This window comes from Papio anubis, chromosome 3 (assembly GCF_008728515.1).
Source record: "Papio anubis isolate 15944 chromosome 3, Panubis1.0, whole genome shotgun sequence".
Classification (NCBI taxonomy): domain Eukaryota; kingdom Metazoa; phylum Chordata; class Mammalia; order Primates; family Cercopithecidae; genus Papio; species Papio anubis.
The window spans coordinates 89,458,128-89,480,497 of NC_044978.1; the positions used below are offsets into that span (position 1 = coordinate 89,458,128).

At 37.7% G+C, this 22,370-nt stretch overlaps 1 protein-coding gene and 1 long non-coding RNA gene across 2 annotated transcripts in view; one reads left to right on the forward strand and one right to left on the reverse strand.

Annotated features, from left to right (window-relative positions):
- Positions 1–5,214: 5,214 nt before the first annotated feature.
- LOC103884518 overlaps positions 5,215–22,370 on the forward strand; it is a 43,627-nt gene continuing 26,471 nt past the window's right edge. The window contains exons 1-2 of the long non-coding RNA XR_002522129.2: positions 5,215–5,935; positions 11,202–11,297. This is a non-coding gene — a long non-coding RNA (uncharacterized LOC103884518). The remainder of the gene's footprint in view (positions 5,936–11,201; positions 11,298–22,370) is intronic.
- Positions 7,859–22,370, reverse strand: part of MTTP (microsomal triglyceride transfer protein) — a 48,139-nt gene continuing 33,627 nt past the window's right edge. The window contains exons 13-18 of the mRNA XM_003899007.4: positions 20,964–21,061; positions 20,751–20,872; positions 19,040–19,267; positions 13,086–13,210; positions 10,953–11,123; positions 7,859–9,175 (exon numbers count right to left, since the gene is read on the reverse strand). Coding sequence (XP_003899056.1) covers positions 9,004–9,175; positions 10,953–11,123; positions 13,086–13,210; positions 19,040–19,267; positions 20,751–20,872; positions 20,964–21,061 — 916 coding nt within the window. The 3' untranslated portion in view covers positions 7,859–9,003. The remainder of the gene's footprint in view (positions 9,176–10,952; positions 11,124–13,085; positions 13,211–19,039; positions 19,268–20,750; positions 20,873–20,963; positions 21,062–22,370) is intronic.

Genomic DNA, 22,370 nt, shown 5'->3' on the forward strand with positions numbered 1-22,370 from the left:
AATGTTAATTATTGGGAATTGTCTGCTCATCTACCAAGTGCTTTGTATGTACCATAACTCTTTCAGATCTCATTAAAGAGCGAACGTCTGCTTCTTCTTTTTTTTTTTTTTTTTTTTTTTTTTTTTTGACAGTCTCACTCAGGCTGGAGTGTGGTGGAGTGCAGTGGCATGATCTTGGCTCACGGCAACCTCCAACTCCTGGGTTCAAGTGATTCTCTTGTCTCAGCCTCCCAAGTAGCTGGGATTACAGGCACCCACCACCCTGCAAGTTTTTGTATTTTGAGAAGAGACAAGGTTTCACCATTTGAGGAATATATGAGAGTGTCTCTACCTTTAAGCATCTCTGTGTATCTTGGCAATTTGAAAGATTCATTGCACCCTGAAATTTTACTCCATGACTGTTTACATGGTTAATCTTCAGGCAAATTGAGTGGGAGAAGTGTTTTAAAAAGATAGGTACCCCTAAACCAAATAGCATTGACTCATTTTCACTAACAAAGGAAATCAGTTAGTTTATAACTAAAGCCTATTCTGGAAACAGAATGTCCACACTTTTACATGTAATCCTAGAAGATTATGGCAGGGATCTTTCTATTAAAAATAGAAGGGTGAAAATAGTTTACAGATTTACATCATGTTCCAGTTAACTATGAATAAATTAAGCTTTTATGAATAGGAAGGTAGCAAAGGATTACTAACATCATGCTAGACTAACTATAATCCCAAGATAGGAGGCAAATGATTAGCTAATATAACTCCATCAGTGGAATTTTTATCAATCTAAATATTCATCTTCTTTTCTACTCTCATCAAATATAATTGCAATTTTTACAGCAGGCTCTGTGAGACTGCAGACTATTTCTCTGCACACTCAAGCTGAAGACCAACAGACCTGACTCTATGCTGGGGTCTTAGATATCATGGACGGTAATGGAAGCTGATAAACAGTTAAAGTAAAATAGCAGTTGGTTAAGTAGCAGCTGGGGTTGAGGTAAAGGAACCATGTAGCCTAATTCAAATATCACCTCCTCAGTGATGTTTTCTTTATCTTTTTTCTCTTTATGCTCCATTAGGATTTTGACTATGTTTCTTCTACACTTGTTTTATTGAACTAAATTATTTTTAGTTGTATTGCTTCCCTTACTTCACTGAGTTTCTTGAGATAAAAGCAGCATATCTTGCTTTTTTTAAAAAAAAATCTAGCACGTTTCTTGATTCTAACAGATGTTCCATATTGCATAAGACAAATGATTAAATAAATTAACAAGTTGTAGAGAAGGACTCATCATATAAGCTTGGCTGGATTTATTTCATTTTTCCCTCCACCCTGCTCTTGACTATTTCTACCTGCTTTGTATATAGTTTGGATTAATAGGGCACTATTGCCCTCTGGCTCCTGGCTGGTTCAGCAAAGGTGTACCATCAACAGAAGACAGAGAGATGAAAGTGAAAACAGAGTTTCCCCAGTTTCCACCCAGTGGAGATAGTGAGGGTAGATGCATTCCTCTATCCAAGGCCACAGCTCCACACAGTTTATATCCCATGGGTGCCAATAACCACTCCCTCTGTTGACTTTTCGGGATCCCTGTTGTTAGGAGCCTCAAGGAGCTACATCATCCCTGTGGCTTTTCTATATCCTGCCCACATCTTTATGGAGTTTATTGAGCTCTCCTCAAATTACTCAGTTTCAGTTTCATGCAATAACTTTATTTCTTACAGGGGCCTTGACATGGAAGGAGAAACTGATGTTAAGGAAGATGAAGACTGAGAATAGGTTGAACTTTAAACATAGATATGACATTCGGCTCAAGTCTTAAAGAAGAATGACTGAGCTGGAGTGATGTCTTCTGGTATTTTCTTTCCTCTCAAAAATCCTATACATTTTACTTATGATGTAGAGTTCTTTTAAGATTTTCTCCAAAAACTTTATACTAGAACTTTCTTACTTGGTGGATGAATTTTAGATTCATTCCATGCCCCCTAGTGAAAAGACTTATTCTTTCCTCTTGGTAATTATCATATTTACAAAGGACAAAAGCAAAAAAAAAAAAAAAAAAAAAAAAAAGGTAAAGAAAGGATCAGTGAAATCTGAGGTCAATTTAGGTATGCAGAGAAGTAGGTGAAAGTCATGTTTTTAGAAAATGGAAGAATAATTTTTTTATAATGTGAAAGTAGTGTTTTCATGATAAGGAAACAAACAAAACTGGTTGCCATTCCAAAACTCATGATGTTCATGGATGAAAGTCCAGCAAATAGATTCACTCCATTGAGTCAGAACATAAAATGTTGCTTTGCTTAGAAATTGTATAAGACTGCACATGAAAAGTTAATATTAATGAGTACTTATTAAATGCTTGTTATGTACCAGGAACTTGCTTATTACCTTACTTCATCCTCACAACAGCCTATGAGGTACTGCTCATATTCCCAGTGTGGAAGCTGAGAGGTTTGAAGGTTTATCTAGCAGCAGTAAGAACAAGAGGTGAGATTTCATGTATGCAGGAGTATCTTACTCCAAATCTCCTCACTGCTGCAATCCCCTGCCTCCCACCTTCCTGGAAGCTGCATGGGAAAGATTTTCATGCCATTCTGCACCGATTCTGGAGAGTTAGAGAGAAATGACTACTATGCTCTCCAACTACCTGTAAGGAGGAGGTAGAAATAAAGTGCAAACAAACTCCTTTTTATTAAAACTAATCAGTTATAAGATATTGCTCACTACATCTCCAAAATTAAAAATGTTAACCAAATGCTACCAAGTATGTGCTGGGCAGTATGCTTCACATGCATAATCTCCATGAATCCTTAAAACAACACAGTGAAATAGAGATTATAATACCTATTTGGAAATGGCAGATAGGTTGAGTCACATGCCCAAGATCCAGCAGGTAGTGGAACTGGATTTCTAAGCCAGGCCTCCCTGTCCTATTCCCTTTGTCTCCACACTTCCTTCTGGGGGAGGACTAAGTTGACAAGGAACACTGAAGCTTCGACCAATCTGAGTCTCAAACACATTCTTAGTGCTGGGACAGGCGCCTCAAGTTGTGTATCTCTTCTCTGTGCAGTCGGGCATCTAGACTATCTTGAAAGTGTTTTAAATGTTCAAATGAGCTTTTATTAATTTTCAAGCACAGTAGAACTTACAATACTTCATATTCATAAATTCTCCATCTATGGATAGATTCAACTAACTGAAAATCAAACATATACGGAAAAAAAAAATTCATGAAGTTTCAAAAAGCAAAACTTGAATTTGCCCCACATTGACTACTAAGTTGAAGCCATGTGAATGAAGTGATGTTTAGACATTGTATTACGTATTATAAGTAATCTAGAGATGCTTTAAAGCATAAGCAAGCACAGGTGTAGGTTATATGCAAATACTATGCCATTTTATGTAAGGGATTGAGCATCTACAGATTTTAGTATCCCCAGGGGTCCTGGAACCAATCCCCCACAGACATCAAGGAACAACTGTATATTACTTAGTGAAAATAGAACCAGAGCTACTGCCAAATGATTTGGGCCTTCCTTTCACATCCCATGGTTATTAGTGTCTGTCACTGTTGTCAACACCACCACTTTTTTACCAGCATTATCATCTTTGGTATGTCTACTCTCACCACTTCTATTCAAGATTGTGCTGAAGGTTCTTGCCAGGGCAATTAGCCAAGAAAATAAAAAAATAAAAACATTCAGATGGGAAAGAAAGAAGTAAAACTATGTCCATTCAAAAATGACATTATTCTTTACGTAGAAAATTCTAAAGAATATATTACCAAAAGATATAGAATGGATAAATGAGGTCAGCAGTGTTGCAACATAATTTACTTTTTACGTGAGCAATATATTATGCACAAATAAACTATATTTTTATATACTTGCAATGAGCAATCAAAAAATGAAACAAAACAAATATATTCAGAATAGCATCAAAAAGAATAAAACATTTGAAATAAATTTAACAAAAAAAGTGTAAAGCTTATACTCTGAAAATTACAGAACACTGTTGAAAGAAATTCAAGATGTGCATAAATGAAAAGATGTTTCATGTTCATGGACCTGGAGACAATATAATTAATTTTTGATGCACAGGTTCAACACAATCTCCATTTGAATCCAAGCTGGCTTTGTGGAAATTGACAGGCTAATCCTAAAATTCATATGAAAACTTAAAGCACTCAGAATTGCCAAAACAATCTTTAAAAAGAACAAAATATGTGATTCACACTTCACAAGTACAAAACTTACTACAAAGCACCAGTAATCAAGGCAGTGTGGTACTGGCATAAAGATCAACATAGAGATTAATGGAATAAAACTAACAATCCAGAAATGAACCTTCATGTTTGTGGATGCGAAAATAATTCAATGAGGACAGAGTTGTTTTTCAACAGTCAATGATGGGACAACTGGAAATCCATACACAAAGGAATAAATTTTAACCCTCTACTTCATATTATATAAAAAATTAACCATAATGGACTAATTTAAGAGCTAAAATATGAAGTCCTTACAAGAAAACATAGGGTTAAATCTTTGTGACTTTGGATTTGGCAATGGTTTCTTAGATATTACACCAAAAGAACAAACAAACAAAAAAGAAAAAGTATAGATAAATTGTATCTCACCAAAATTACAAACTCTTGCACTTCTAAGGCCATTATCAAGGAAGTGAAGACACCAACAGAACAAGAGAAGATTTTTGCAAATTATGTATGTGATAAGGGACTTATACTGAAAATATATAAATAATTCTTACAATTCAATAATAAAAGGTAAAATATTCAATTTTAAAAAGGGCAAGGACTTGAATCTTTTTTTTTTTTTTTTTTTTTTTTTTTTTTTTTTTTTTTGAGACAGAGTCTTGCTCTGTCATTCAGGCTAGAGTGCATTGGCACCATCATGACTCACTGCAGCCTCAACATCCTGTGCTCACGTAATCCTCCCACCTCAGCCTTCAAGTAGCTGGGGCTACAGGCATGTGCCACCAAGCCCAGCTAATTTTTTTATTTTTATTTTTTTGTAGAGATGAGGTTCTTCCTATGTTGCTCAGGCTGGTCTCAAACTCCTGGCCTCAAGCCATCATCCCACCTTGGCCTCCCAAAGTGCTGGGATTACAGGTGTGGGCCACCAAATAATTTTTTTTGTTTATTCAAGCCAAATACTTTTTTTTATTTATTCAAAATATAGTGATAACTTCACACCCACTAAGATGACTATAATCAAAAAGAAGAATATTAATAAGTGTTGATGAGAATGTGGAAATATCAGAACCCTTAAACACTGCTGGTGGGAATGTAAAATGGTTCAGTCACATTGGAGAAAATTCTGGCAGTTCTCAAAAAGTTAAATATAGTATTACCATTTGACTCACCAATTCTACTGCTAAGTTCACGGAAATGTAAATATACGCCCACCAAAACGTTTGTACACAAATGTTCATAGCAGAATTATTGGTAATATCCAGAAGCTGGAAACAAACTGAATGTCCATTAACTAATGAATGGATAAACACATGGCATGACTGTATAGTGAAATATTATTTGACCATAAAAAAGAATAAAGTGCTAATACATGCTACAATGTGTAAGAAACTTGAAACACAATGCTAAGTGAAAGAAGTCAGTCACAAAAGGCTACATAGTATATATGATTGCATTTATATGAATTGTCCAGAATGAATCTACAGACACAGAAAGCAGGCTAGTGATTTTCTAGGGCTGGGAGATGGGTACATTGGAGGTGGTAGCTAAAGGGTACAGGTTTCTTTTTGGAATGATGGAAACATTCTACAGTTGATTATGGTGGACTTCTGATTCCATCAGAGGAGGAGACTGAACAACCACAGAGAAAGGGCAACAACTCTGTCAAGCACGGTGACTCACACCTATAATCCCAGCACTTCGGGAGGCTGAGGCAGGTGGATCACAAGGTCAGGAGATTGAGACTATCCTGGCTAACGTGATGAGACCCCGTCTCTACTAAAAATACAAAAAATTAGTCGGGCGTGGTGGCGGGTACCTGTAGTCCCAGCTACTCGGGAGGCTGAGGCAGGAGAATGGCTTGAACCTGGGAGGAAGAGATTGCAGTGAGCCAAGATCACGCCACTGTACTCCAGCCTGGGTGACAGAGCGTGACTCCGTCTCAAAAAAGAAAAGGGAGGGGGCAACAACTCTTAGCTTTATAGCTGCTGTCACATGTTTGTCATTTTCATAAACTATTGTCTGTATTCGTTTAGCAGCAAATCTTTAAAACCGAAAGCATGTGGGAAACATCCTATAGTGGGTTCAGAGAGCAGGTTCTGAGGTGAAACTACTTATATTTGAGTCCTGGTTCTTTCACTTTCTAAGTCAGAAAGTGTCTTCTGTGGGGCAAATTAAATGTCTTGTGTGCCCAATATTGTACTATTCAACACAGCAGCTTCTAGCCACATGCATCCACTGAACACTTGAAATGTGTCTCATCCAAATTGAGATGTGCTTTGTATACAAGATATATACCACATTTTGAAGATCTAATCTTCCCCCGAAAAGTAAAGCTTCCCATTAATAATTTTTATATTACTTACATATTGATACAATAATACTTTGGATATTTTGGGTTAAATAAAATATATTATTACAGTTTATTTCACCTATTTTGGTTTACATTTTTAAAGTGGCTACTAGAAATTCCAAATTACTTATGTGACTCATATTATATTTCTCTTAGTGCTAATCTATAATGCGGAAATAATGCTACCTGTTAAATATAGCTTTTGTGAAGATTAAATTAATATATGGAAAATGCTTTAAAATACCTTGCATATAATAGGCACTCAGGAAGTGTTAGCTTTAACACTTACTTGAAGGTGGTCAGTTCAGAGAAGCAGGGAGTGACTTGTCACAGGCAGGACTGCAACATGAGCCAGGGAATGACAGCAACACTTCACAGAAGAAAAGAAGCCAGGCTAACTTTAAGGCTTGCAGGAAAGACCTGACTGGACAGAGGCCTGGAGATTCGCATTAGGGGGCTATACAATTCCCAAATAAGTGTCTTTTCAGAAGACAAATGTGTCTGTACGCTGACATTTGTACTGGAGAAGTAGTCAGAACTAGAGGACTGCAAATGAGGTTTAAAGTTATTTTTCTGGCTCCGATACTATCTTATTTTCAAATGTGGACTGTCACTCTACCCCTCTTCATTTTCTATCTTGTTTATCTAGAAAGGAGTTACTGTTTGTCCTATGCTGCTGCTTTCTTGTTTCTTTGGAGCATGTTAGAGTTGCTCGAGATTGTCCATTCTCCACTGGGTGGGCAGATACTTGGCTCAGCAGCCCAGTAAACAGTTGGGAAATGGCCAAACACTAACATTCAGGGCACCACAGTCGTCACTGTTAGATAAATGATTACATTTCGCAGAGCTGGCTGTGTTTTGTTAAACCTCACAGGGCTGAAGCGCCTGAGTCCACAGCATATTCAGCTTAGTACCCTAGACCAACTCACTTTCCCTGCGATGTCAGCATCTTTACAGAGTGGTTTCCCCAAGGCTGATGCTACCACCTACCATGTTCCACCCACCACCTTAGTTTCTGATTCCTTTCTTCCTTTATAGTAACATGAGAGTAAAGGGGTCGGTCCAGAGCTTTATGAAAATTGGGGTTATGGCATGTTTTCAAGCTCACAGGTCCTTAAGAGGTTTTGACCGCTGATATTTTCAGTGGCTCATTTTTCAAATGGGTCTGGTCTCCCATCTAGAGAACCTGGCCTGACCTATATTGCTGCAGAGGCTTAGCTGTGTATGTGTCTAGGCTCAGAAAGTGGCAGGAATGAGAAATATGGTGTTGGAAGTAATGAAAGACAAAAGGAATTCAATATTATTTCTATATATTTATTTTATCACACTTCGTTTTCAATTTACAACAAATAGTGGGCTAGCTAAACTTTCATTTCACGTGTGTGTGTTTAGTGGAAAATAAGCACCTGTCATTTGTTTTGGGTTTATCACCACATCTGTTTATTAATAAATATTTGCGAATGTTCAACATGGCTCTTTTAATTCATGCAAATAAAGACATTGTTTTCTTGATTTCATATTTTGGAAATCCATTTCTTGAAGCAATGTTCTCTTAGTCATCCTAGCTATTGTGCAGATTACAGTTAAGTGAACTAGAGCTCTCACCCCCAAAAAGTTGAGATAAAACGATTAATATATGAGGATGTCCCTTAGAGGACAGTGTACCACAATACAGTCTCAAAAAGACACAGCAAAAGAAAAATCAAAGGGAGTTTCTGAAATTAATTTTTCTGATTCCTCTGTCCTAAGTCCAATATTTTTGCAGGACTGGAGGTAGAGATCTGAATGCCTTTGGAGCAACCTCACTACATGGTCAGCAGAAAGATGAGATATTATTTCTATGTGCCTTCTACCTTAAGGCTTAATAAAACTAACAATAACAGAGACATAAATATTAATTCTTGAAGTTGGTGAATAAAAGTCTTTTAAAAGTCTTGTCCCTTCTCCCCGAGCCCCCAACTCCAAAAAAGAGAAAAAAAAAAAAAAGAAAAAAAAAAACTTTTTTTTTTTTCTGATTAGGGAACATGCTTGGTTTTCCTGACATGCTTAAGGAAGTCTTATCAAGGGCTTCATATACATTGATCAAAAATTGTTGAAACAAAATTAGGTTCTCCTTGTGTGGTTTTGTTTTTGTTTTTGTTTTTAACGAACACTAGTTTCCTCTTAGAGAATAACTGTTCTCACTGTACCAAATGGGATTTGAGAGACGTACAAGAAAACTAAGAATGTTGTTGAAAGTGTCACATGATGATTCAAAATGACACTGTGGGTAGCATACTGCATATACCCAAATTTGATCAAACTGCAGTTTTTTGTAGCTTTTTACAAAAATCTTAAATACAGGTAAATATGTAAACGCTGTGCTCTCAGAGAGCAAGTACTTAGTCATGTCACATCGTGTCCCTTTCGGGGAGACAAATTCAAGTAAAATATCACACGTCAGTTTCAAAACCATCCGCTGGAAGTACTATCCGGCTGAGGGGCAAACACCACTTTGCACATCTCGGAGTTCTCTTGATGGAGCGGGAATTCACATCCTGCTAACACGCTTTCTTTTCTTTTCTGAGAGACATAACCTCTGCCTGTGGACAGCCTTTCGTACTTTTTCTCGAATTGCCTGTACAACAACAGCAACAATAACAGAATTACACACACAGTTAAGTCACCCTACACCTCTCCAGCCAAGTTACTGAATGTATACTTGAAGTTACTGTTCCAAAGCAATTTGAGAAAGGATATGAGTGTCAAAGGCTACTCCATGAATGGGTGATTTTCTTCTCTCTCTCTCTTTTTTTTAAAATTTATTTATTTATTTATTTTTTTGAGACAGAGTCTCACTCTGTCGCCCAGGCTGGAGTGCAGTGGCGCCATCTCGGCTCACTGCAAGCTCCGCCTCTCGGGTTCACGCCATTCTCCTGCCTCAGCCTCCCGAGTAGCTGGGACTACAGGCGCCCGCCACCATGCCCAGGTATTTTTTTTTTTTTGGTATTTTTAGTAGAGACGGGGTTTCACCGTGTTAGCCAGGATGGTCTGGATCTCCTGACCTCGTGATCCGCCTGTCTCGGCCTCCCAAAGTGCTGGGATTACAGGCGTGAGCCACCGCGCCCGGCCTCATTTCTTTTTATACCAACAGAAACACTTCAAATGCCTGGGATATGGGAGTCCTGCCATACAGTTTTCTAGAATGAAAGACTAAATTCCTTTCAGCTTTTTGGTGATGCTGTTACGCTTTGCATGCTGTGCTGTGTCTCACCCTTCATTCCAGAAGCCCCACCTTGGGAGCACTCTCCTTTTGAGTAACAGGCAAGCCCCGCTGGATTTAAGCAGAGAATGCGGACAGAGAAACATTCCAAGAGCTCTGGCCCAAGGGAAATGTAGAACCAAACCAATTAACCATGTGGGTGGGTTGGTGGTCACTGCATTTCAACCATTAGAAGGTTGGCTTTTTTAAATGCATTTGTGGAGGTTTATTCTAGATGTAAGTTAATGTAAGTTAGTGACAGCTTAATAGTTTAACTATAATGCACAATCTTTTATTCGGTGAAAATACAGCCTATTCATGTTTACATTTATATAATTGATGCATTTTTTAATATGAATCATGAAATGTCAGTAAAATAATGAAGGTGCTCAATTTTGGCCTGCTTATCAAAGGAGATGATGTAAGATGTGGCTTGCTGTTTGAAGTCTACAAATGATCCTTATGGTTAGTGTAGGTCAACTACTATGAAAGGGTCAGTGCTACCTACACCCAAAGCATTCTAGCTCTATGTGATAGTACTGGTACAAATAATGGTTACAAAATTCAAATGACACAGCATAAAGTTACATGGAAATTATATCTTTGTATTTTAAAACACTAACAAATCTACCAAAAGCAATATTTAAGAAAATTCAGAATCCCAAACTCTGAAACTTGAGCCAAAACTTAAACAGGGTCAAGTTGCTGTTATATGGAATACTTAATAGCTGCAAATTCATTTTTGCCCTTAAAGACAGTAAATGGATTGCCAGGTGTTTTATTTGAAATCTTCTGTCCAGCAGTTTATTGTGAAGATACCAGAAAGTAAATGTGTATCTGATTTTTTTTATGAAACTATGTGGCAACTCCTATGGTAAATCGTAGGCCTTTCTTTCCTTGATAAATTGTTTCTAGATTAGAATATGATACTATCTCCAGAATCAAATGAACTAGTCATTAGATTTTTTTGGTACCCCAGAAATTGACTTTTTTTGGCCTTATCAATTATTCTTCTACTTATTTAAAGAAAATTCATCTTTCACTGGGTTTCTACTGTTTCCTTTTAATTCTGAAACTGAATGTTCTAGACTGAATGCAAGTTCCTGGTGCACTGGTGATGGTCCTGGAACATTACCTGAATGCTGCATCTTACCTGAATGGAGCTTCATCCTTGTCCATCTGCATGCAAACTAAGAATGGGTACTGAGAAAACTGCACTGTGGAGATGAACTCCAGGCCTGCTTCTGTTTCTGTACTGGTTTCCAGGCCAGCTTTCACAAAAGAGGAGTCCACTGTGATGTCAGTGGTTATTACCACAGTCACCCTAAATATTTGAGAAAAAAAGAAAAAACCTGTTCATATTATATTTAATGGAATTGGACTAACAGCTATAATTTTACAGGATCTGAACTTATGATGCCAGTGACTGGAAGAAGACACTTAAGGGATTCAGAAGTGACCTGGATGTGCTCAGAGTTCTGCTGGTAACCAGGGCCTGGTGAGTCTCAGATATTGGGCAGGGAAGATTTGCCCTTCCCCTGAGCTCTCCCCTGCCTTCGGTTGCAGGTGTGGGGAGTGCCTATAAGATATTACATTGTTTTGTATTGGCATAACAAAGACCAAAATGAAAACATTCTTGGAACCCAGTCCTCTTAGGAGGTCAGAAATACTCAAGTTATATTAAAAGGGAGTCTAAACTTACCAAGAAGACAATTGATATTTATAGTTTTTGTTAACTATCTCTCTGTTGGCTTCTAGGCAGCTTTTTAATTCCATTTCATTACCTTCACCAAAGAATCTCTAGAGGTGTAAGCCCTTGGTTGCCAAGATATTTGAAAAAAAAAATATTGTGTTACAAAAAAATCATTCTTACAGTGGGGCATGTACAGTGAGTAGGTACCAGGAGGAACGAATATGGTGGGTCCTTTAAGAACTGGATAAACAGATTGCACTGGCTGGGAGTGTGCCTTGGATAACAATGAAAAGGATAAATAATTTCAACAGAAGTTTTACCTCTACTTTAATTGAATTGTGGACTTTAAATCAAACTGCGATAAATTATTTTCACAATTAAATCAGAGTTCTATGCCCATATTTTTTGACAGGGGTATTAATTTTTGCTGTGCAAATTAAAACCCCTGCTGCTGTTATGATCAGTGTAAAAGTAGGTCACAGGTTGTTTTAATCCCTGAATCACTTAGAGTACCTTCTGATGTCCTATATTCAGCAAAGGCTTAAAATATATTTTTTAAAATGAACAAGTGGAAATGGAAGACAGATTGGTTACACTATGGCTAATGGTAGATTCTTAAGGATACTGTGTACTTTAGAAAAAAATCCAAATTACTTTTTGTTGTTGTTGCTGTTGTTGATTTCTCTTTGCAAAGAATTCAATTCCATTTCATTTGGAAAAACTTCTGTCTAGAAAGTACTTTGGAAAGAGGTGAAAGATGACTGATTATGTGGGAAGCCCTAAGTTATATTGCTGAACCCTTTGATGACCAGTGTCATTTTTCATTCTGTGGTTCCTTTTAGTAACACTGTGGGTCACACTTCACATTAAATGTGCTACTGTTTGATAGCTCTCAGTTCCTTCATCTGTAGTTCAAAATGAATCAAAAATTTGATTTTATCACGTATCTCACTTTTGCCCGAGTGTGTTTTTAAATATTAAAAAAGTAAAAATAAGTTGCATTTCAATTTCCTTTTTAAAAATTCTGTAACAAATAGAATACTAATAATTTTCATCTTCACACTAGTTCAAAGACATTGTTTCATGTTCAAAGTAAAACACTTTCATTAAATCTCACAGGTAGATTAGAAAAATTAAAGGAGCTTAGAGTATTTTATTTAGAAAAAGGAATGCTGATGAAAAGACTTAAGGACTCCTAACGTTTAATACTTAGTTTCTGCACAGATGAAATTATCTTCTTTATTTTTCCCCATTGAAGACAACAAAAGAGGAAAGTTCGCCTTAAAGTAAAATTTCTTCTTTTGGTGAAACACCAAAAGAAGATGAACCATCTGATTCACAGGGCATCCTGTCTATGTATGTCTTTAAAAGCAGGAAAATTCTTGGCTGAGTAGTGTTAGGTTCTGACCTGCGCATAAGAAGCTATGGACAGAATAACTTCCTGTGATCAGTTCCAACTCTATCATTTTATGATTACAAATAGAAAGCATAGATTTTGAAAAGTCAGAAGGTTAATTCCCAAAACATATTTCTGAAGTTCTCTGCATATAGTATTATATGTAATTCATAAATGTATAATGCATAAACACTGACCTATTTTTCACTCGGGTTTTAGACTCACGATACCACAAGCTAAACTCCATTGCACCTGAAATATCAATAGCTAGACCACCCTGGACCTCTATATTGGCTTTTAGTCCAGATTGTAACTGAAGTTCCTAGAAGAAAAAAAATAATAATAATAGTTATAAAAATAATAATTACAATTTAGTTAACCCCCTTTCCAATGGCACATTTGACCTCCTGCTGTAGATAATTCCATATGAATTGCGTTGATGTTGGAGTCTTTCTCTAGGCTTGGAAACATGCTGTCCTAATCCTGATCACCAGAAGTAGACTCTGTTGATTTGCTGAATTAATTAGTAAATTAAAACAGCAGAGTAATGAAGTGCCAATTAAGAAGGATGTTTTCCTTCAATCATTGCTACACTTTGAAAGGAACAATGGTTCTCAAAGTGTGTTTCTGTGAGGAACAGCATTAGCATTGCCTGGGAACTGGTTTGAAGTACAGATTATCAGCTCCCCTTCATACTTATTAAATTAGAAAATCTGAGGATGGGGTTTAGCAGTCTATGTTTTAACAAGTCCTTGTATGATTCTGATCCACCTAAATTTGGAAACTTTTGAACTAAGGAAAATGACGTCATCTCCATCAGAAATCTAGCTGTGGCTTTTTGTCCAGGGAAGTAAGGGGAGGAGGTTTGGATCAGGTGATCTCTCGAGGTCCCTCAGCACTTCTCTAGTTATGTGCTGTGTCAAATACAGTCAACTGCATCCTGCTAGAAAGTAACAGACAAGTTTTAAAACTCCCGGTGGAGTGTGTTTGTCCGTTAGTTTCCAAGAGGAACTTGTTACAGGGCTACCTTTGCCCAGACTGAGTATAATAAAATCCAAGGGTGCTCAAGTCCCTTATATAAAAAGGCATAATATTTGCATGTAACCTACACCCATTCTCCCACACACTTTAAATCTTCTCTAGATTACTTGTAATAACTAATACAATGTAAATGCTATGTTGCTGTTATGCTGTATTTTAAAAATTGTATTAATATTTACTGTCGTTTTGCTATATTTTATTGTTCGGGTTTTTTTTTTTTCCAAATATTTTTGATCTGGGGTTGGTTGAATTTGATGAGGAACCAGCGGTTACAGAGAGGCCAACTGTATACAAGTTCCAGGAACTGCTTACATCCAACTAGAAAAAGAAGGTGAAGCAATTTAACTAAGCCTTAATATGCTGCTGTTTGACATTTGAAATGACATTGAGTTAATGGTCAAGTTCAACAAGAACTCAGTAGCATTTTTCAGAGGGACAGTAATTATTTACAAACATGGTCCATCCTGAGCAATTTTGTGGTTGTCTGAAACCCATTGTTTTGTGATGTTTGCCTGCATTTAGCCTTTAAGTCTTGCATTTTTTTTTTTTTCATGTATGTTAGTTGAGGTGATGTTGGCACAAAACTTTTTAGCTGGATTGGAATCAGATTGCCTGGGGACAGTGTTGAAAGTGATAATGATTTTGAGAAAAAGACTCAGTATTCTTAATTTTGATATTCCTCCAAAGATCTTAAATTCCTGGCAACCGGCAGGATGACTAACTTCTTTATGTAACTGCCCTACTCAGACCAAACAAGTCATGCATTTGCCAACTATAACTGCCATGATTTTACTTTCTAGAAAGGATTGTGTTGATCTCCTTGAGTTCTCTCCACTTTCCAAAAAAAGGTGACAGGAAATCCCAGGCAAAGGACTTGGTTTACAACCAGGTGTACTAAAAAAGTACGGTTGTGGCATGAAGCTCTTTTCAGTCTGAAGGACACTCTTTGATGGAAGTATGAGATTCTCAGTGCCATGCTCAGGACACATTAGGAGATAGCCCTAAGGATACTTAAAGAGACATTTGGTATAGAACAAAATATGGCTGAATGGGATGAAGGGGTTGTTTCCGGCATTATAACTAATGTGATGGATGCAAACTATCCTGAGGAAACCACAATAGTCATGTCCACATTTTCACCTATGCCTGTGAACTACAGTACCAAAACATGAGAGTTCTGTATGTGTATGCAAACATGATTGTTCCCAAATGAAAGCTATGGTGTGCCTCACCTCAGAAGTATTCCTTTCTTTGCATCTTTTCCTCTCTTCCTAATTTGAAATTATAATCTCGGTCATCCACCCAGTCCAGCAGAGGCCTGTGATGTGGACCTTGGCCTTCCCACCAACCATATATTAAACGGAAGGTAAAATACACCAAGTGCCATCGAAAAGGCCATTTCATGGCTGTTAGACAATGCACCTTTTGTGGGGTGAGAGCATTTCCATTGCAAGGTGGGTTATGAGGAGTGCCTTGGATTTCTGGGAAAAGTCCACTTGTTTACACAAAGGGTCAATAGAAGAGTGTGTATGTGCAAAGAGGAATTTTCTTGAACCCTCTTATAAAGATAAACCACTGACTCCTGTAGAAAAACAAAGTACTCTTTCCTTTTTGAAAGGGACTAAGCCACATGGTGCTAATTTTTAAGCAGTATAAAGTAAGTGGAACTAACAGGTTTTGAGTACCTACTGTGTGCCCAAAGCTCTATAAAGCTTTGATGTCTCAATTAATCCTCATACCAATCTTCCATGGTAGGCATTATATCTTAAGATTGAAAGGAAAAATCAGTCTCAGCAGCTACACATCAAGCCAGAATAAACGATCCAGCTGTCTGTAGGGTGAAGACATTTCTTTCTTTCTTTGAGATGGGGTCTTGTTCTATTACACAGGCTGGAGTGTAGTGGTGTGATCATGGGCCACACCAGCCTCAGCTCACCCCTACTTCAGCCTCCTGAGTAGCTGGGACCACAGGCATACCCCACTATGCCCAGCTAATTTTTTTTAATTTTATTTTTTGTAGATCTAGGGTTTCACCATGTTGCCCAGCCTGGTCTCAAACTTCTGAGTTCAAGGAATCCACCTGCCTTGGCCACCCAAAGTGCTGGGATTACAGGTGTGAGCCACTGCACCTGGCCTGTGTGAAGACTTTTCTACTAATATTCATAGCTATCACAAGCTCATAACTCTCTTTTGTCTTCTGGTGTACAAGAAAGCCTGTTCTAAGAAATATTTTAAAAAAGAGAGAGAGAGAGAGCATAGGTTTATATCCTTATTTGGCCCAGAGTGCATATCTATTTAGATTCTTTCCTATGAACTAGAGGAAAAAGATATTAGAACTTTGTATTTGTAGCTAATGTGACCGCTTTGATTCTCTTGGTCCCGTAAGTGTTTCTTATAGCTCAGATGCTGACATTTTGACAACTCATCCCATTGCTTCCATTTAGGGAAATATGTTCTTTACTGGCTAAAGAGGATCCCCCTTATTAAACTGACTTTATCAGACATCTTTCTCTGAAGAGTAATCCAATTAGCTGAAGAGAGAAAGTGTGAGCAAGCACACAGTAATTCCATCTGCCCTAGTGGCTGTGATGGGCTACCCACTGCCAACATTTCCTTCAGTGTCAGCACTTGACCTAGAGTGGTATGTGCCTCTGAAGCTAGGATGGCATTACTGGAGTGCTCTGCAGAGCCAGGGGGCCTCAGACAGCTTAATTTGTATAATAACCTCAGATCTGCCAAATACTCCAACCTGACACACAGACACTGGGTTATGTTTAATAGCTAGGGGACAATCTTTGTCATAGAATATGCCTTGCCTTAGCTGCCCTAGCTTAGTGAATAGAAAAACTGTACAACATAATCTAGATCAGGGATTGGCAAACTACAACCAGCAGGCAAGTCTGGTCCACTGGCTATTTTTGTACATAAAATTTTACTGGAACACAGCCATACTCATTTGTTAATGTATTGCTGATGGCTGTCTTCACTCTACAGTAACAAAACTGAGTGGCTGCAACAGAGACCATGTGGCCTGCAAAGCCTAAAATATTTACCTTCTACTCTTTACAGAACAAGTTTGCTGACCCAGGTCTAGATTACTCCTCGTGGTTTTACACCCCAATTCAAATTCTCAGGCATTGTTTATGGATGGCTAAGCACATACAGGAGGTGTTGAGCTGTCCTCTGTGTCTTAAAACGTGGACTACTTTTTCAGTACTTGTACTGCCTTTAAACGACTCTTTCATTAAAACTGGAATTGTGCAATGTAAAATTCTGATATAATTTGAGGACTGCTTTTTTTTTTTTTTATGTGTGACTTGAGGATTAAGGGATACAAGAGGCACTGCCATTTGTCCTTTCTACATTTGTATTGACAGAAACAATTTTGTTCAGACACCCATTGAAAAACTATGTTCACAAGCTTCCCTCTCAGCTAGAGGTAGCCATGTAACACCGTTTTGGTCCAAATCCTAGACAGGGATTCCAAACAATTCTTGAAAAAGAGTCAGACTCTGTGACCTCTTATCCTTCCCTTCTTCCGTCTTGGAATGAGGAAGTGGTTCTGGAAGTGGAACAGTCATCTGATAATCACAAGGTGACAAGCATGAGGTCAAAAGTCACAAGTAAGAACGGCTGAGCTGAAGGAAGGCAGCTTGAATTCGGATGATACCTTAAGTTTTCCGTATTAACTCTGGACCACCTACTTTCAAATGTTTGTTACACTATAAAAGTCAAATTATTTAGTTAAGCCACTCTAAATTGCTTTTTGTTTTTGTTCTATACAGCTATCCTGAGCTGATATGAGGAACAAGAAAGATAGAAAATTAACACTGTTTAATCCCAAATAATGAGGTTTTGGAGGAGTTTTAATACAATCTAATATCTAAGATGTCTCCCAGCCCTTAAAATCTATGATTTCTTAACCAGAATCTAACATTTCAGAATCCTCAAATTATCTGGCAAACAACAAAGCTGATAAAATCTTCAGACCACCTGCTCCAGGTGCCTCACTTTACTAGTATGAAACTGTGTTTTAAGGCTATTAAGTAACTGCCCAAGAGCACATAGCAAGAAGGTAACAGAGGCAAAATTCAAATGTAGGCTATTATCCATTAATGTATTAAAACAATAAAGCAAACTTTACAAGTCAATCCAATCATCTGTAAATTATTATTTCAATCTCCTTATATATTCTCAATATAATAAGTATGAATCAGAGTACACAGTGATCGCTTTGATTCCCTGTAAGATCTTATTTAGCAAATATTTCATTGTTTATGTTGCTATGCTTAATGAAGCAGGAAATAAATCAAACTATTGAAGAAAAATTTTAAGCACCAAACATTCAAACTCAAAGATTATTCAGATTAACCCTCTTCTGTTTTTCAGAAAATCTAATTAGGCAGACCATCTCCATCGCACAGTATCTTGGCCACTTAAATCTTACTGCACCAAAGATCGTATTGTCATTTTTTGGTACAGTATCATAAGAGTTTGGGCCACAAAACATTGAAAACCAGTTTGAAGAATGTGACTCAAGAGAATGAAAGTACTCCTATACTCTAAGAATGAACATATTTTTCTAAGATTTTATATACATGAGACTTTTGGGCAAAGAGCCGTCATGATTTCTTGCCTGTGGCTCATGGCCGTGGTTGCTTGTGCCTCTACTAATTTGGCAGGGTCAAAATGATGCACTGTACGCATCTTCATCATCACTGTCATTACAAATGTCATCAGTGACTTATAAGGCCACATAGTTCAGCCTCTGCCTTCAGGATAAATATCACCTAAGCCCTCATGCCTGAGAAAGCCAAGTGAGAAGACAATGGTAGCTCTATTCTCTTGTGTCCTAACCTTTCTTGTTTCTGTTAGCATCAACATTTTCTCTTTGCCTCAAATTAAAGGCACTTATTAATCATCTAATAAATGAAATTATAACATATCTATAGTAAAGGAGAAAGGGCAACAATACCAAGGGCCAAGTGCTTGGAATATGAGCTCCAAGATAGGCACAATTTTGTCTTGTATCCTCCAAGAACCAAGCATATTTAAAACATGCCTGGTATATTTTAGGGACTCAATAATACTCACAGACTGAATGAATTACCTGAGAATGATCTATTAGCAGAATAAGTCCTTTCACCACACTGATAGGGTCGCCAGATGCTGACAGCATTTTGGACATCAAATCACTGTATCCATTGAAAAAGGTGACAGGTCTGAGCTGAACATCAAAGAGGATGGCTGACATGCCAGCATAGGAGTCAAGGTTTTCCTCCCCCTCGTCAGGGGTGGCTGCGATTAAGGCTTCCAGTCCTTGGGCTTCAATAACTACCTGGAGAAAATCAATATAATGTTCATGATGCAAGCTCCCTGCCTGCTCTGTAAATAATGGTGAAGCTTCTGAGCTGCAGCTAGAACTTCTCAAGGGGCCAAAAACTTAAATATTTGCAACAGCTAAAAACAGAAAATAAAACAGACAAAAACCTCTATGCCTGAATATAAGGTGGGTTAGTTTTTTATTTAATCCTCACAACCACTCCTTGAGGTACATATGATATTACCCATTTTGTAGATGAGGCAAAAAAAAAAAAAAAAAATCTCAAGTTTACTCAGCTAATATATGTTTACTCAGCTAATATATGTCAGAGGCAGGACCCATACCCCTTCTGTCTGACTATGAAGACCATGAGCTTTCTATTTTATGATGTCATCCTAGAAACTCTTAGTCTTTCCAGGACTGTCATATACCATGCATCAGCTATCTTGCAGAGCATCTAAAAGGAGATGGAAAGGTGTTGGCAGAGTCATTCTAAGGCTGCTGCTATGTGAGGACATGGTATTCTCTAAACCATGACTCACCCCATTCCATGTCAAACTTTTCTCCCTAGCCAAAAAAAAAAAAGTCGATAAACACCATGAGGGGACTAACACCCTTATTTCCACCAAAAATAGGAATCCTACATATTTTCTGTCCTCCATACCCAGCCCTTTAACTACTGAGTGTTTTGCATTTCAAAGTACATATCAGAAAACAGATGGTGATTCCTCAGGACAGAAGGGCATAGTATTCTGACTACAGTACTACCAAAAGGTATAGTAATATAAGATTGATAAAAACTCAAGTTTTTATAGCATTGGATTATTTAAAAAACTTAAATGGCTGTATTTATGAGGTTATAATTTGATGTACATAAAAACTAAAAAGAAAGTACATGTCATTATTAGGAAGTCTTTACAGACCATCACCTCAATTTGGTTAACACTAAAGGGATGGAAGTCAGCCAACTGTTGAATGCCTACATTTTATTCTTTTCTCTCCTAGCACTGTTGGAGAAATATAGATTGACCCTTTAGAGCGTCATATTCTATTATGAAAGGTTTTATTATGGGGAATCAATCTCTTCATAGAAACACCCAGAAAAGGAAAATATATTCTAGAATTAAATACTTGGGGGTGAGAGTGGACTAAGAAATGTATCTGTGAATAAAAATAAAATATTATTTTTAAATGTTTATGTGAGAAATATTGGTACAATTTCAGTTTTTTGAATATGTGCACCTTTGAAAAGACAAATGGACATCTGGCAAGTTCAATGGATCAAATTACTTAGGTTTCAAGTTCATATTTGAAACGTTCTCTGAGTGACTATAAACCATACAGCCTCTTACAGATAAGGGAATCTTGGGCAAAATAAGACAGAGGCCACCATTAACTTATACATTCTATAGCATTACCCACAGTATATATGTTTTATTTTACCTCAGCCTGATTTCTTGCATACTTTATTAAGCAAAATCCATGAGAAGTGAGTTACCTGGCTACCATGAAGACCAGCCTTCCCAATGTACTGAAAGATGTTCAGGTTACTTCTCCTTAGAATGCCAGAACCCGAGTAAAGAATGTCTAGGCTGTAAGTAGACGCCGAATGGGGACTACCTGATGACACACAATAACTGTAATTTAATAGCAGTTCCAGCAATGCTAAGTTGTGGGGTACAGAAGGAGAACCTCTTTTTGGTGTACATACGTTCTATGTAGCCAGTGTAGGCCGAAGAAGATCCACTCCTGGAGAAACGGTCATAATTGTGAGCAACCATTTCCTTCAGAACTCGACGGACAATTTTGCTGCAACATATGAGGGGGAAAAAAAAGCTGCACATTCATTGTAATGACTGTTTCCCAAGTCAAATTTGGAAAAAAGAAATCCTCAGTGGAAAAAAGAGGAAGCCAAATTTTCCTCATGCCTTTCCAAGAGCCGGGGCGGTGCCAGCTGGCGTGGTAGCATCAGGATTAGGGCTAGCCCCTTCATTACTCAGATATTTGAAATTTAGTTTGGTATCAAAATGACAGCAAGGCAAGGGTGTCCAGCTTTGAGGTGGCTTAAGTTGACTAGTAGACACATTTCAGGCATGGCAAAATTCGTCATGGCTTTATTGTTAAATAGTCCATACACTTAAAGGAAAATTGTGCCAAACTGGAGAGGTTGTACAATATTTCTTTAAATGTTTTTCTTCATTCTCTAATAGTCTCTTTCACTAATGACATATAACAGTACATTTTCAGTATTTCTTCTATATCTGTGAAGTTTCCAATTACACAAACAGCTCAGTAATACCCATATAGAAACGACTGTCTCCTCTGGAGCAAGTCTTAATCCTTACCCCATGCCTCCATCTTGTTGTCTAAGTAATTAGTGTTAAGATGTTCATTTCTGATTACATAACATTAATTATATCAGTAATAGCAACATTACGACAACACAGCAAAACATCAAAATAATCAACTATAGAAATCTGGTCCTAGGTCTGAGGTAGAAAATAATTGAGGGGAAGCGATGGCATCCTGAGAGGTTTCCCCTCCAGTATCACTAGATTATAAGATTTTAGCCTAGAGAAGCAAAGATGAGGAGGGTCATGACAGCTGTTCTCAGATATTCAAAGGGTCTTCTTGTGGATGAATGACTAGATGTATTTTGCTTTGCTCCTGGGATAAAACCAGAGCCAATAGGAAGATTTCACGTTATACAAAGACATCATGTTGAGAGTCTCTGACCAACACTGGCACAAGTTCCCTCAAAGATGGTGAGCTTCCTGTCACCGGGAGAGGGAAGCAAAGTCTGAATACCACCTGCTGGGAGACTACAGCCCTACAGTGGAGAGATGCCAAGCAAGGGAGCCTTTAGTGTTCCTCCCCACTCTAATGTTTTTGGTTCTGAGACTCTGACCCATAATGTTGGTGATACTTTCCTCACAATTTCTAGTCTGTTCTCTACCCCCACTGTCTCCTCTTTCCAGGTCCCTGAAATGCTAGGGCCACAAGACAAAGGCAGCAAGTACACCCAGGATCTCCTCCACAGGGTCGCATAAAAGCAAACAAAGAAATAGAGGGAGAAGCTAAATGCATTCTACTAGAAATACATGGCTGCAGAGAGGCT